Raw genomic sequence first — 16,378 nt, 5'->3', positions numbered from 1 at the left:
TTCCTTTATACAGCCCATAAGGGACCTCCTCAGCCCATCAGGGACACTGGTGCTGAGGAGTGTGTGATCCCACCCCCTTTCCCCAGCAGTTTGCAGTGAGTTCACTTTGTACACCAATGCTCTCCAGCTGTTACAGAAATACAACTCCAGCATGCCCTGACAGGCTGAATTGTAGTTTTTCAGTAGCTAGAGAGTCATAGGTTAGTGATCACTGCTGTATGCTAATACACTGTCTGTATGAGTTACCCGCTTTGTTCTTGTGCTTTCTTCCCTATCTACATCCCATGTGGCTCGCCTACTTCTGAATGCTGTTTGTGCTACCTATCTACAGCCTTTGTGATTTGTCCTGCTTCTATATTTAGATGCTTTCCTCCCTCTCCACGTCCACCCCATGCTCTCTGCTGCTATCTCTCACACTGTGATGACAGAGAGGAGGAACAGAGAGAGAGCTGACACAGTCAGGAGCAGTGTTCTGCCGGATCTATGTCAGATTCAGCAGGACAGCTAGCTATGTGAAGGATTTAAACAAACTACAACAGCAAAATGGTAGGAAATTTTTAATGAAGACTACTATGTAGAAAGTTGCTTAATTTTGTATTAAAGAAGCAAAAACTGTGCAAAGGTGTTCATATTCTTTACGTTTTTGCAGTCTATTATGCTTCTAGTTTTTAAAGTATGATAATTAAGGAAATGAGGAATGTCTTACTTTCCCATGCAAGAATACATTCTATTAGTATGTGTAGAAGGTGCAGGTTTTTATGTATTGTTTTGCAGTAGGTAACAGAATTTTATTTTTGTATGTTATAGACGTAATACAGCGTAGCTGATTTCAGCACCAGTAATCTAGTTGTCCCAGCTACTTCTGCCTATTTTCCCTTGATGATGTACACACTCTGCTCTGTTGATGAATGTTCCAAACATGTTGTAGCCAATGACTGGCCATGGTGTGGGTTTAGAATGTTATTATCACGGTGGGATGAGAGCATCACTGGGGAAAGTAGGAAGGACTAGAGCAACTGGATCAGGGGCATAAAAACTGTAAACAAGTGACAAGTAATTGGCCAAATGAGCCTAGTCTCAGACGACAACAGACAAAAAAAATTCTAAATGACAGTTTCAGCAGACAGTAGTCTGGCATTGGCTAACATGGATATATTGACCAGAATGGTCAATATTAGCCAGTTTGGACATTGGGCAGCTTTATACTGCTGACAAATAATTTTTAACGGCAACCAGCCTTTATTGTCTGCCACTGAGCCAGAATAGAATATTACTTTAAGGCCTGGTTCACACGTACCGTACTCACAGCCAATTTTATGCACAGCAAAATCTGTTGTGAATACCTGCAAATTCACTTCAATGGGATCACATACTTGCAACAGGATTGTCATCCTGCTGCGAGTATGTCAAAGTCAGCGCCCTTAACCCCCGCAGCCCGGCTACATACTTTACCGGGATCCCTGCTCTGGCCTGCTTCAGGGGTCTCCTGGCGCTCAGCCAATTGAACATTTTTTATTTTTTTTTTTGTATTTTGTTTACAACATTTAACATGCAGGATAATTTTATAGTTCATTTTGTAACAGATGAGACAATACAAAATATATCCTAGGTTTTTTTTTTTGTGTGTTTTGTATAAAAATGAAAGATGTGTGATATTTCTTGCCAGGAGGATTTTTTTTACATTTTTATTTTATAAAATTTTTAGTATTCACTTTTTTTTCTTAGTTTCACAAGGGGAATTTGGCATACAATTATTGGCCTGCTTATTCTGTGTAGTGTAGTGCATTATATCTTTCAGGAGAACTCTGACTTTTCAGCACTCAAAAGCAACTGCCCTTGAAGCACTTGTCCATATTATGAACAGTGCTGGAGTTGCTCTGAAACTGTATAAAGCGATTATGGAAATTCTACAGTTATTCACAGGCTCTGTTAGCACGGTCCTCGTACCAACCTTGTGTCTTCTGGCATTCTCCTATGCAAGGTCTTAAAGGAAAAGTCCAGCGAAAATTTTTATTTAAGCAAATCGCCAATATACACTTATTACGGGAAATGCACATAAAGTGCTTTTTTCCCCTGCACTTACTACTGCATCACGGCTTCACTTCCTGGATAACATGGTGATGTCACGACTCGACTCCCAGAGCTGTGCGGGCTGTGACTGCTGGAGAGGATGATGATAGGGGGACACTGGAGGGACACTACCATCATCCTCTCCAGCAGCCCCAGCGTGCACAGCTCTGGGAGTCGGGTCGTGACATCACCGTTTTATCCAGGAAGTCAGTAGCCGATTATAATAGGTCCTTTTTGGGTGGTAGCCCGGGGGCCTGAGCTCCTGGGGGGCCCATGGCCACCCAAAAAGACTTTTTTACTTTCAGTGGTATACTGTCTCCGGGCTATATTTCTGCCATGATTTGCAGAAAATTGCTGCTGTTTTACAGCAATTTTTCACAAATCAAGGCATCATGAAATTATCTATCCTGTACTATGAAAACCACGCTAGTGCTGCCATATTTACAGTGGGTAAGAGGGGGCAGGCTTGGTGAACAGCCCGGGGCCTATGGTAAAGTTAATCTGCCCTTCAGAAAGTGAAGCCTTGATGCAGTGGGGGAAAAGTAAGTAAAAGCAAGTAAGTGCAGTGGGGGAAAAAAAGCATTTCCTGTAATAAGTGTATATTGGGGATTTGTGTAACTTTTGGGGGGGGGCAATACAATACGTTTAATAAAAATTTTCACTGGACTTCTCTTTTAAGTTCTACCTTACACTGCATAGTTACGTTTACTACAGCTGACTATTACAGCTGCTCTGTGAAAACAAAACAGATGTCCGTGCCAGAGGACTGCTAGTTGGAGGAAATAAGTGATTACATTCCACCTCAATCATTTATCTAACCCTGACAAATTATTTTAGGGGGGAGGGGGGTGTTGAAATATTAACTGTTAAGCAGAAAGTCTGTATATAAATCGAAGGTATTTGCATTTTAAGGGTGCTGACATACACGACCGATGCACAGCAGATCTGCAGCAGATTTGATGCTGTGTTCAGTAATTTACATCAAATCTGCTGCGTATCCTCAGCAGAAAATTCACTGCGATACGGTATGTGTGAAGCTACCCTAACACTTGTAGCCAGTGTTTGTTCTGGCCACAAAAATAACAAGCCTGTCATCCGGATTCTTATACTGAATCAAGCATCCATGTTGTAGTAAGAAGAAATACACTTGGGTAAATGCCATTAAAGGTTGTCTCATGAATGCCATGTTAAGGAATATGGAAGTCAGATGGGGGTCCCTCAGAGTAGCTCCTCAGTGGCCTTTTCCCTGCTTTACCAGCCCTGATCACTAGACCTCCTCCTGTTTTGATTATAAGCAGAGATCTATCAATGAAGACCAGCAGGGTGGGAAGAGACCGCTGGAGAAGTCCGGCCAAAATTTATTTTTTATGTTATTGCTGATGGAAAGTTATACAATTTTCTAATGTACATTAATTATGGGAAATGCTCATATACTGCTATTTCCCTTAATTTAGTGTATTAGGAAGTGTTAGAATTCTCTCTGAAGCAGTGACGTCACGACGAAAGGTGTAATTCCTATGGACTGTCCAGCAGGGGGCGCACTATATATATATATATATATATATATATATATAGAAGTCAATAAGTACCATTGACTTCTATATATACAGTTACAATGGATGTGTATGTAAATGTAGTATACAGTGTTTTTGATTGAATACATTTATGAAGCAAGTGTCCTTGCCCCCCAAAGTATTCCATAAATGTAAGCAATCAGTACATAACCGTAAGCCCGCCGACCCGCCGCTACCGAACGCCCGCCGCTCTGGACTACTACTCTCCCCACCTGCTCATAGCATGCACCGGTGATGAGAGAGTAGTAGCTGGGTTATATCTCCGAGATTGCCGCTGCCGATGCTGCGCAGGGGAGCCGCTCATCACTGCAGCCATCATCCCCCTCCGCTCCCCCATCCTGCTGCTTCCTGTTTCCTTACTCTATCTGATGGCTGACTCCCCGCCCGGCCGCCGGCACGTGTGATTGGAGAGCGGCGGCTGGGCGGGGAGTCAGCCATCAGATAGAGTAAGGAAGCAGGAAGCAGCAGGAGGGGGGAGCGGAGGGGGATGATGGCTGCAGTGATGAGCGGCTCCCCTGCGCGACATTAGCGGCGCCAATCTCGGAGATATAACCCAGCTACTACTCTCCTATCACCTGTGCATGCTATGAGTGGGTGGGGAGAGCGGCGGGCGTTCGGTAGCGGCAGGCTTACTGTTATGTACTGATTGCTTATATTTATGGAATACTTTGGGGAGCAAGGACACTTGCTCCCCAAAGTATTTCATAAATGTATTCAATCAAAAACACTGTATACTACATTTACATACACCTCCATTGTAATTCCAATGGAGTGTCCAACAGGGGCGCACTATATATAGAAGTCAATGGTACTTATTGACTTCTATATATAGTTCGCCCCCTGCTGGACACTCCATGGAAATTACACCTTTCGTCGTGACGTCACTGCTTCAGAGAGAATTCTAACACTTCCTGATACACTAAATTAAGGGAAATAGCAGTATGTGAGCATTTCCCATAATTAATGTACATTAGAAAATTGTATAACTTTCCATCAGTAATAACATATATAAAAAATAAATTTTGGCCGGACTTCTCCTTTAAAGTAATGGCAGGTTCTCTTTAAACAGATCAGAAATTTCACCTGCCTTTTTTAAATTACTGTTATATACTGTTTAGGCATGTTATACCTGCAGTGTCCACTGAATTGCAAATGCATGGTCCTACTGGTAGTACCACTGATAGCAGCTGATTGCTAAGAAAAGCTGGGGGTCAGCTCATTATTGGGGACAGGGAACAAAAAAGTGAGACATCCACTGTTCAATAGAATCTAAGCTGCATCCTAGTCATTATTATTGTGTTATGTTTAGTCATTTATTTTTATATTGTGACACTTTTGGTGTATTTTATTGTGCCAGCAAATTTAAATCACATCTTTTATTGTACAAAGTTGAATAATATAAATATATGATTTGCATATGTTAGGAATATTGTGGCTAAACCACCTTGACATGCAGATTTCATCAATATCAAACATTTGAACTCACCAATTTGAAAACTATCAAGTAACTTTCCTGGATTAAGGTGGCCATACAATTATATTAGGATTGCCCCTTGCGGATTAGGTAGACCATACACATTCATTTATAGCAACAACTGTAGGGAATAAACTACACCAAGCTCATTTATTTTTTTTTTCCAGCAGATATTGGTTTTTCACCTAATGTGCATTGCCAGCTTAAAGAGGTTATCAAGTTAGGTAAAAATATATGTTTAATCCCCCCCACACACAAACTAACTTACAATTCATTCCATACATGTCGTCATCTGTCTCCCTCCCCTAGTTCTGAGCATGCTGCTTTCTGCTAAAGACACAGAAAACTATATCTAAGCTGTTCAGCCCATCCCCCCCCTCACTTCCAAGGCATCTTATGCAAAATAAACATCCCTGGCTGGTGGTTTATACACAATGTGAAACCAGGAGGGTAATCTGAGGTCAGATTACTTGTGACCTATGGTTAACTTGTTGTGCTGTACAGAGACTGACTGAAAAGCTGAGATACAGTTTTATGTGTCTTCAGCAGAAAGCAGCAGGTTCAGAACTGGGGAAAGGAGTCAGAAAAGATAATGCCATGTATTAGAATGAAGGGGAGGGGGAATTATTCCACATGTATTGTACCCTACCTGGGTAACCCCTTTTAAGGCTACTTTCACCTTTGCATTTTGGGGACTTTTGTTGTCTACATGCTTATAATAGATCAGTCAAAAGATTCTACTTGTTTTTATTCTGTTGTACTCAGAGTACATCAGTCACACTCTTGTTTGATTCAGTTAGTGTTTTGGTTTTTATTTATTTATTTTTTTACAAATCCATAATGATAAAAAATTTTTTTATCATTTAAGGGCAGTAGGAGATGGATTGAGAAATGTGGTGCAAATGTTTCATCAGTTGTAGAACAAGAATAGTAACAAACAACAAAAATTGCTCTGCAGGGTCTAAAGTACTTATGTTTAAATCTTTTAACAGTCCAGAACCGCTATTTTGTTGTTAATGAAAAATCACACGTACATCTGGGACTTCTTAATTCCAGTAATCACACATAAAACCATTATTCATTGTGACATCTGAGTCAGTGTATATACCTTCTCTCTGTAACGCGTGCAGTTGTGCTGTGGTGGAGGTAAATCTTACAGTGTTAACTCTCATATTTATCACTGGTTTTCTTTCTTCTCTTCTTTCTTCTCCATCCACTTCTTCCTCTCATTACAAAAGGAAGATCTGTCCCTGGAAAGCAAATGAGAGAGGTTAGTGAGGACTGGGCTTGCTGCCATCCAGCTTGTGTCTGCCACATTTCACATCCTGCGCCTGGCATTAATGCATCTAGCAGTCTCTTTAGCCGAGTGCGTTTTACAAGAGTGCTCTAACATGCCAACATTCACTACCTCTCAACCAATAGTAGGACAATGGCAGGCATTTGGGAAAGCTTGAGTGTTCTTGATATTATATTGCCCAGAATGAATTGAGACATAGTGGTAATGTCCTGGCTCATTTGGTGCTTTCTCTTCCCAAACCGTTTACCTTGGTTTCAAATAATGAATCCCTTAATTCTCTGTAAGTGGGTATAATATTGTAGACGTGATACATGGTTGTTGCCATCCATAACAAAATGTAAGTCATTGCACTGTGTAATTGTGCATTATGGTAAATTAAGATGCAGATAAAAAACAATAATACTATTTTTCCACAGATTAGTATACCAATATACTCTTATGGCTGTGTTCACACATGGCGTTTATTTTGTATTAATGATACATTTTACCATGATTGTGTAATTTGTCGTAAAATTGCAGTTAAAACCAATCATTAATGCATAATAATCATCATGCGTGAATACAGCCTCAATGTTGTAAGGTGTTGAGAGGTATACAAATAAACCCAATTAACATTTAGTGTTGCATGTGTTGTGTGTGTGTATGTGTATGTATGTTTCATATCATAGTAGCTTCTAACTTTTTAAAAGTTATTTATAGCTTTCTGACCTCCAAATCATTCGCTTGTCTGCATGAATACATGATATCATGTTTATTGCATGTAGCCATTACACCACATCCTGCTCTACTATGTTATAATGATGTCATTAAATTTGTTCTATAAAAATAATGAAGTATGATGGATTTGACCCATGGATACTGAATATACCATAGAAATAATTTATAATCACATTTCTAGAGGCAGGATGCATACATGTACTCTGAAACTGGATAAACTTTATCTATGTTTTATTTTCTTTACAAAGGCCAAATCCATATAGAGTCCCTGCAGCTCTCTATTCATAATCATAGGCACTGTGTACCACACATGGGGCCTCTATACAGCACTGTATTCTCTCCAATGGATACCAGGCTGGGACAGGAATTTAGGCTATGTTCTCACACGGTTTTGGTTGGAAACGACTAAAAGAGTGGATTTAAAACACAGAAAGGCTATGCTCACACACTGTTAAATGGTGGCCATACACTCAATTCTAAAATGGTGGCCATACACTCAATTCTAACAGTAAACAGTGGCCGTTATTTCAAAATAACGGCCATTGTTTTAATAAATTAATTATTTGCCATTAAATGGTGGCTATCGACAGTGTGTCTGAGCATAGCCTTTCTGTGTTTTCAGTCCACTCCTGGTTTTGGTTGCAAAAATACTGTGTGAACATAGCCTTAAGGTAGAATAATTCCTTAATACAAAATTCTTTTGAACAAGCCATGCCTTTTGATTTTTATGGTTCAGTAACCTTTGTATGCTTTGGTACGTTGTTGAAGTGTACAAAGATAATGTATAGGTACAGTATATAGATTTCTTTGGATTATAGATCTGTACAAGGGCCCATGCATATGGCTGCATTATGGACATAGATGTTAGGAGTATGCTTTGTTGTAAAATGTGATCTGCTTTTACTACCATAAATGTCACACTATTGACTGGAAACTCCAACACAGCAGGGCAGATTTTCAACACATTGCCAGCCTGTAGTTGGTCTCTTGGATAAAAAAAGTATGTCAGCAATTCAAACCAACAGTAAGACATATGTTGAAATAGTCAGCTTTGACTAATATTTATCTAGGACTATTCGAAGTTTTACAGGCTCCACAACTAATCACATTAAGCAGTAAACATGTAAGATAGTTTTCAATGCCCTCAAAATAGAAAATAAAAAACCTATAAAGGACATGGGGGGGGGGGGGGGGATTTATTAAGACTGGCGTACCCACAAAGCCCTCTTGTAAGAGGCACACTGTCAGCACAGAAATCTATACCTGCTCAAAAGCAGGTGTAGATTCCTGCCATTATTTATGCCAGGTGTAACTTGATAAATCGGGCGTGCAATGAGACCATGCCTCCTCCACGCCTTGCAGACACCTGGTATAAATGCTGGGTACTTCCTGTCTCTCTCAAAACATGCAACATAGTAGCTTTGAAGAAGGACTGCCAAAAAATCTGGCAAGGCTACTGTTGCAACAATTAATTTCTCCCCAATCAGTTGTTAAAAATATTCTTAAAAAGTAGAAGAAGCATTTAGGAAGCACAGCAACTCTAAAAAGGGGAAACAAAGTTTCAGAGTTCTATGAGTTCTAAGGTTCATAGCGCATACGTTTCAAACCTCTTCTGGCATTAAACTGGATTTAAAAGATAAAAATAGGTTAATTAAGCTCCTAATCCACATGTCTCGACCAATAAGCTCAGTATATGGTTTACCCCAGAAGAAAAAAAAAATCTGTAAAATAAGGAGTTGCTTGACTTGTTAGTCCATTTCCCCAGTGTTTACTGCTCACACTGTCAGAAGCTCAGATGTAGCAACCAATCCTCACAGCTTCCGAACTCATTATATATATATATATATATATATATATATATATATATTACAGAGAAAAGAAGGCACAAAGATCTTTTCTAATTCTGTTAAAAATATCCCCTGCTGGACAACCTTTAATTCACTTGATTAAAAACTTAAATCATGGTATATCAATAGTCTGAACCTCAACTGGGACCTGGCCAGCCTTGTCAGGAATCTCTCCATGTGTGTTTTGTGTTGTATGTACGTATGTCTCTCTTTATTTTAACTTGCTCTTCCTATTTCAACACAAACTCCATTATTTTACCTTACATGGAAATTTTAAAAAATTAGACTTACAATAAATAATAGATTTTTTCATCACTGATTTTCTTATATGTGTTCTTTTCTGCAGGAAACAATGTAGGAAATCTCTTCCACATGGCTGATGATTTGGGAAGAGCGATAGAAACTTTAGTCACCGTTATGACTGAAGACGAGGTGTTGGATTGACAACTCCCTACACACCGCATGTGTTTTTATATACTATCTTCGTACAACAAAAAGGGGATTAGACTGTAAGCGTTTACAAGAAAATATCTATATTTTTGTGAAGGGTAGTGGTACTATACTGTAGATTTCAGTAGTTTCTTAAGTCTGTTATTGTTTTGGCAACAATGGCAGATTTTAAATGTCTATGCAATTGTACAAAACCAATAAGAAAACTACATGTAAAATCTTAATAGCTTAAAAAAAAAATATTGCCATTTCTTTTTATGGAGGGCAATTTTGGGTTGTTTAAAAAAATTTATATCAGTTATAATGAAAGATTGTAAACTAAAGTGTGCTTTATAAAAAAAAGTTTATTAAAAAAATCCCTTTAAAAAAAAAAAAAGATTAAAAAAAAATCAGTGCATTGACTTTAGAATCACATTTGGCTTTGTAACTGTAGATCAACAATATCCATGTTAAGTGTCATTTTCTTGTGTATCAAAGAACACAAGTTATAGCACCAAATATGATACTGACATAGGGTCCATTTGCTGCAGGCTCATTTGTTATAGAAAGAACAATGGAAATGGTTAAGCCCTACAGCTAGAATTTAAGGGCAACTTTTTATTCCACCTATGTGCAGTCAACATGTTTTACAGAATGACTAGGTTGTCCTAAGCCACTAACCTATGCTTGGTAAAGACTAACACATGACCCTGGGGGCACAGAGTTTTGGGGCTCAACCTGTATTCAGAATTTAGTTCATGACCTATTGATTAGTCAATGAGCTAAACATTGCTTAAACCCACAAAAATGGTCTGCAGGCAACTGCTACAGATTAACACAGAATGTTCAGCCCCATGGGCTTAGTGTCTACCATAAAGAGTTGTTTCTTATAAGATCGAGTTCAATGTTATGTTTTTAACATCTTTGGACACCCATTTTCTGTTTGTGAACTCATACTTTACATGGAGAATGTATAACTTGGGAATCCAGACCTACAGTCTGTCTTGCAGAAGAGCAGTCTTTTTGTTTGGCTTGTCCACCAATGTGTTTAGGCAAGCTATTAGAAGTCCTTGCTATACAATGCAAAGTAGCATCCTAAATTACACTATTTGGCATCAGAATATGCCTTCAGCCCCTTAGACAGCACAGTGCATTTTGAGAGTACAATTTTAAACTTTTCATAGGAACATGTAACTGTGCTCAAGTAATTATCCCATTATTATTATCATACTAAAGTGAAGCTCCATCACTGGCTAATATTGGCTACATAATCAGTAAAACATAGTAGCTATGTAATAAGTATTCATGAGCTAGCTTTACCTATTTTCCATTTTTCAGACTAGGTTTCCAGCATTTTCTTTAAGGCTTTTTTTTCTATTATCAGAATAACCTAACATGCTGCACTGTAGGGTGTGTTAAATTAAACAAACCTATTATAAATCAATGAGAGGGGGGGGGGATTAATCCATCAGATGAATTGTTTCACATCTAATGCATCTGTTTCAGTCATGGGTCTTGAAAAGGGAAGCAAATAGAGCTGTAATGTGCTGTGCATAAAAACCCCCACTCCTTTAAATTTGCTTATCTCTAGTTTTTACATTATAGTAATAGCAAAATGCTTCTTTATCTACAGTCTGCTCACCAGCCTGCTGCCTTTTATCTCACTACCCTTCCTCCCCAGGTGCTGGGAAAAGCTGCATCCAGTCCTGGGAAATTGAAAGAAGTTTCACAGGACTGGATCCAGCTTTTCCCAGCACCCGGGGAGGAGCGGCAGTGAGGTAAAAGGCAGCAGGCTGGTGAGCGGACTGCAGAGCTAAAAAAAGCATTTTGCTATTACTGTAAATTCTCTCATCTCTAGTTAAAACCTAAATATAGTATGACCTGTCACAAACTCTGTAGTTTGTGTCCTAGTAGGCTGTAGACCTCATTATTTTAGGAGTATGAAAAACAGCTGATGGCTATGTTCCCTTAATGTTTTTTTTTTTTTTTGGCTGTATGAAATAATGGCCGTTATTTAGCCTCAAACAACCAAAAAAAAAAAAAAAAAAAGACATGGGAACATAGCCAATCTCTGCTTATTAATGTATCACCACTTTAAGGCGTTATGCAACCTTTAAAAATTCATGGCCTAGCCTAAGACTATGTAAGGTAATGCAGTGTCGATCCATACTTGCAGCTGCAAGTATGTGTGCCAAGAGTTTTGGAAAGTCAACCCCCCACCTGAAGATTATCCTTAGGGATAGGCCATGTATTTTTCAGAGGATTTGCCCATATAAACAGGTTTTCTTCTACCCACAGAACAAGTGATAACCTCATTGGTGGGGGTCTGGCTGCTGGGACTTCTGTTGATCCTGAAAAATGGAAGAAATTTTGTCTTTGGCAAAATTTGAAAGCCCAATAGTAATCTATGGAGCATTCTGGGGAACATTTCCTCTCTATTCTCAAAATCAGATCGGTGAGGTTCCAGAGGTTTGAGCCACCTTAGCTTGTAAGTAGAGTTGATCAATCCTATGTTCGATTGAACTCTTAACATTCACGAGACTGCCCGGGTACCGCCTGGAATTCCGGGATTCAGCCTATTACCTAGGCTGAATCCTGGAATTCCAGGCAGTACTCGGGCAGTCTTCTCCTTCCCCACGGACCAGGAAGGCATCAGCAATTAAATACGGCAGGTTCGTGAATGTTAGAGTTCGATCAAACCTAGAATTTCCCGAGGTTCGATTAACTCTACTTGTTAGTCCCTTTGTTTTGGATAGGGGATAATTTCTTGAGATGGGAATAGCCTTTTAAGGTTTGGATAACTTATTAAAGGGGTACTCAAGTCCATCATACCTCCTGAGCAACTCCGCCGCTGTAAATGTGAGGTCACTGGAACGCAGCCATGCCGTGATGTCACACTTGCGCAGGTGGAAGATAAAAAAAAAAAAAAAAAAAGTCATGATTATTAAGGAAATGCTAATTGTGGATTTACTGAAAATATAGCCAACATTTATAGCAGAGCTTCACTTTAAACAAAATATACAAATAACTAATGGACAATCGAAACTTAGAATAATTTTGTTTATGGAAGGTATTGCATTGAAATCTAAGTGAGCAGTTGTTCCAGTAAATTGAATGACCTATTTTATATAATTTATCATGACACTGATGTGATTTTTCAAGGTTACCTGGAATGTCAAAAGATTAAAAAAAGTTATTTTAAATCAATTGGAGAGAGGAAAGGGGGGGGAACCTATGCCGGTTATAACACTGTCTCATGTCTGCAAGGTAATTCTAATAGAGTGCATCTGTCAAATCTGCACAATGGCACTTTGAAAATATTATTTTTTTTTCTACTAGAATAAAGAAGGGAGTGTGTGTGCATATATATGGTCAGTTACTGTGATTCCCATCTGTAATTTTGTAATATTCTCTTCTACTGGAAACAGTCATTGTAAGTGGCTAACCAACTACGTACCGGGATCACTATCGCCACTTAAGCTGAAAGTAGGTGATTGCTGCTTCTGAAAACCAAAAATTGTAGCTATTTTACGTATTTTGCCCTGTCTGAGCAGGTGGAAATGATTTGCTTTAACAGAGTTTCTGAAAAATTATAGCTCTCTGCTAAAGGCGATCAAGAGAATCCTTTTTCACCAATTTGTTCTCTGTTTCCCATCGGAGTTCAGATCAGCTGCTTCTCAACATGTCAACACTTTGAAACAGGGTACAAAAGCTACAACCGTGTGTTTATCTTTTACAGTCCGCACATCAGTATGTAAAATCTATCCTCATATCTGGAGCCCCAGATGCTTCCATCTGTTTTACTGTTCCGTTAACATGTCCACAATTTGTGACAGCTATTTGATGGCAGTGTTACAGTAACTGTGCAGACATTTCTTGTAGTAATCCATGCAGCTCACTTTACATTTTGCCTTGGATAGCTTCTATCAATCTGTACAAGGGACAGTGTGCTATGGATAACCCCAATGGGTCATAGTGGATTCTGTATTTTATTATTATTATTATTTGTCATCAGCCATGGCAATCTATGTTACATCTACCTCACTGCAGTTCTGTGGTGTTTGGAATCATTTGATCAAAACATTTACCACTTTCTCCATTATCTCAATGGCCAATGTTAGCAAATACCTATAAGATTTACAATACCTATAAGACCCTACAATAAAGTTCCAGCCCAAGACACACTAAGATCATTTTAGTCTTTCATTACTCTTTAGCTTCTACACTGTATCTGTGTATGTATACACATGTACAATATACATATGCTTTTAAACAATTATTTTACTACTGTTTGTTTATCACATATAGAGCGGCTCTTCAGTGTTAATTTAATTCCTTAAAGGGAACCTGTCACCCCCCCCCCCCCCTTCCGGGGTGACAGGCTCCCGACCCCCGCTACAGCCCCCTATACTCACCTGATCCCGCCGGGTCCCGCTTCTGGATCCGGTCGGGTCACGACGCGCGCGCTGAGAGATGAGTCCAATGCTCATAGAGAATGACGGAGAGTCCAGCGCCATTCTCTATGAGCATTGGACTCATCTCTCAGCGCACGCGTCGGGCTGCAGCGGTTGAGATCTCCATGACCCAGCCGGATCCAGAAGTGGGACCTGGCGGGATCAGGTGAGTATAGGGGGCTGTAGCGGGGGTCGGGAGCCTGTCACCCTGGCATGGGGGGGGGTGACATGTTCCCTTTAAAGGTTACTTTAAATCCTTATTATCATACCTTCCCAGTTATTTCAGGTTATGAAGCAATAATATAGCCAACATGTTATAAAAAAAAATTGTCTTGAAGTAAATCCTATAAGCAACGTTACTGAAAAGAGACCTACGTGTTCCTTTAGTCAACACCTGAAAGGTGAGAGCATCTGTGGGTGTCATGGGAGACACACTCTCTCATCCACTCAGTTTTTGTTTTTAGTTTGTTGTATTGTAGTTATACAGCAATCACCATGTAAGAAGGTAGTAAAGAAACACTGTACGAAGGATGCTGGTCATACTGTGTGCTGGTCTACAATAAAGGTACCGAATGAGCAAATGTTTAAAGCCCAGGTGGTAGATGTATATTCTAATTTATTTTTCAGTTTATCACATTAAAAAGTCATATCTATCTCTATCTTGGATAGAGATGAGCGAATTTACAGTATAAGCGAAGCGCTTCGCTAAGCTCGGCTGTTGGCTTGTCACTCATCTGCCTTAGCATTCTGCTCAGCTCTGGGTGCCTGGAAAAGCTGGATGGAGTCCTGGGAAACTACTACTTTCAGGCCTACATCCAGCTTTTCCAGGCATCCATAGCACAGTTCAAAGGCAGCCGGCTAACAAGCAGACAGTCAAGCTTGGCAAAGGGCTTCACTAATATTATAAATTTGCTCATCTCTAATCCTGTCCCATAGTCCTAAGAGCAGCCTATAATCTGTCCCTGTAGGTAGGTGGTGATACATTGATATATACAGTAAACCAAGGTTTGGAATTACATTAAAACCTATGAGTGTTAGGGCATGTATACATGGCCAAAACCTGTGCCCATAGATTTCACTAAGCAGAAAAAAGGGGCAGCTCTGAAGCTCCAGTTAACTTTAAAGTGACTGTACCACCAGGCCCAGGTTGAAGCACTGGAGGCGGGCCGACCCACCCTTAGTGGGAGGAAACCCCTGCCCCTCTATAACAGGGTTCTATTGATTCTAATGGATTCACGTCATGGAGGGGCGGGGGTTTCTTTCCACTGGGGGTAGGTCGGCCTGCCTCCAGTGCTTCTGCCTGGGCCTGGTGGTACAGTCACTTTAAATGCAGCTTCAGAGCAACATGTCACTTCTCTTCAATGAGAGACTGGGAATTGCATGGAAAAGAAAAGGAGCAAGGTGTTTAAGTGCCATGTAAACATGCCTTTATAATTAAAAATGTATTAACATTAACTCTAAAAATATATTAAATGGGTTGCATGGCTACCCTCAGAAACAGTATCCTCTTGTCCTGTGGCTTTGTAGGGCAGTCTTATATAAGTGAATGGGGCTTAGTTGCAATACCACAAACCAATCATAAACAAGAGAAAAGCTGCTTCTGAAGAAGACTGGGTGGGTTTTTATAATGTCCTGCAACCAATTTAATTATATTTATTTTATTTATAATTATGATTTTTCTTTTTATAGATGTAAGCTTTACATGCCCCTGAAGCATAACACTTTAATCTACTTTCAACACTGATTTCTATTTTAATATTTAAGAACATAAAGTAACCGGAATAGTCTTGATTCCCCTTCACATTGCAAAACTATTTTGTGTCTGAAAACATATATCAAAAGCTTTAGTTTTCAAAGGGATTTACTCGTTCTTCCCAGATATCCTTAAGATATGGTTCATGTTATGGTCGTCCTCTCATTTCATGTTACAGACTGGAGTGTGTGTTTGCCAGACTTGGTTTAAAATTTTTTTATATATATATAATAATTTGCACGGTTTGAGTTGTTCATTTTAGTTTATCTGTTCTACTTAAGTTTTGGAGTGTGTCTTTCAAATATATATTTCTACACTTAATAAAGATGAGAAGAAGCTTTATTACTGTTTTCAGCGTTAATAAATCATGATTTTAATCATGTTTTTACGAAGAAGGTATCCTACCGCAAAAAGTTCCTCCATGTTAAATCCATGACATCAGCATTTGGCATGTTCTGACACCATGACCTTGGCCATTAAATAAAGTTGTGTTTTAACATCCAACACTGTAAACTTTTACTAATTATTTTTATATACATCTTTGTTTTATTCCTGCATTTTCACAACATATCAAGTTCACCAAAAATATGCCTTACTATTGTATTATATAATGCTTTACTCTGTATATCAATAAAGCACGCAATTATGTTACTTAAAGCAATCTCACTCTTTTTTCTTTTGTAAAGATTCTTGTTAAAAAGTTACTTATAATTCTATTTTGTTTGTTTGCTTAGAAAGTCTCTAAGCAACAAGAACATGTCAA

The 16,378-nt window shown here is 39.1% G+C and overlaps 1 protein-coding gene across 14 annotated transcripts in view; it reads left to right on the top strand.

The window, feature by feature from the left end:
* Positions 1-10,858, top strand: part of DMD (dystrophin) — a 1,858,252-nt gene extending 1,847,394 nt beyond the window's left edge. For 8 of the 14 annotated variants that reach the window (XM_069971007.1, XM_069971009.1, XM_069971001.1 and 5 more), the window contains 2 exons: positions 363-546; positions 9,326-9,411. In XM_069971007.1, the coding sequence (XP_069827108.1) occupies positions 363-508 (146 nt within the window). In that variant the 3' untranslated portion in view covers positions 509-546; positions 9,326-9,411. Of the gene's footprint in view, positions 1-362; positions 547-6,356; positions 6,389-9,325 lie in introns of those variants that run through there. The other 6 variants (XM_069971008.1, XM_069971005.1, XM_069971012.1 and 3 more) reach the window with 4 other exon arrangements.
* Positions 10,859-16,378: the final 5,520 nt, after the last annotated feature.

Source organism: Dendropsophus ebraccatus, chromosome 5 (assembly GCF_027789765.1).
Source record: "Dendropsophus ebraccatus isolate aDenEbr1 chromosome 5, aDenEbr1.pat, whole genome shotgun sequence".
Classification (NCBI taxonomy): Eukaryota; Metazoa; Chordata; class Amphibia; order Anura; family Hylidae; genus Dendropsophus; species Dendropsophus ebraccatus.
Note: the sequence above shows the minus strand (reverse complement) of the source record. Positions and strands in the feature narration are given on the sequence as shown.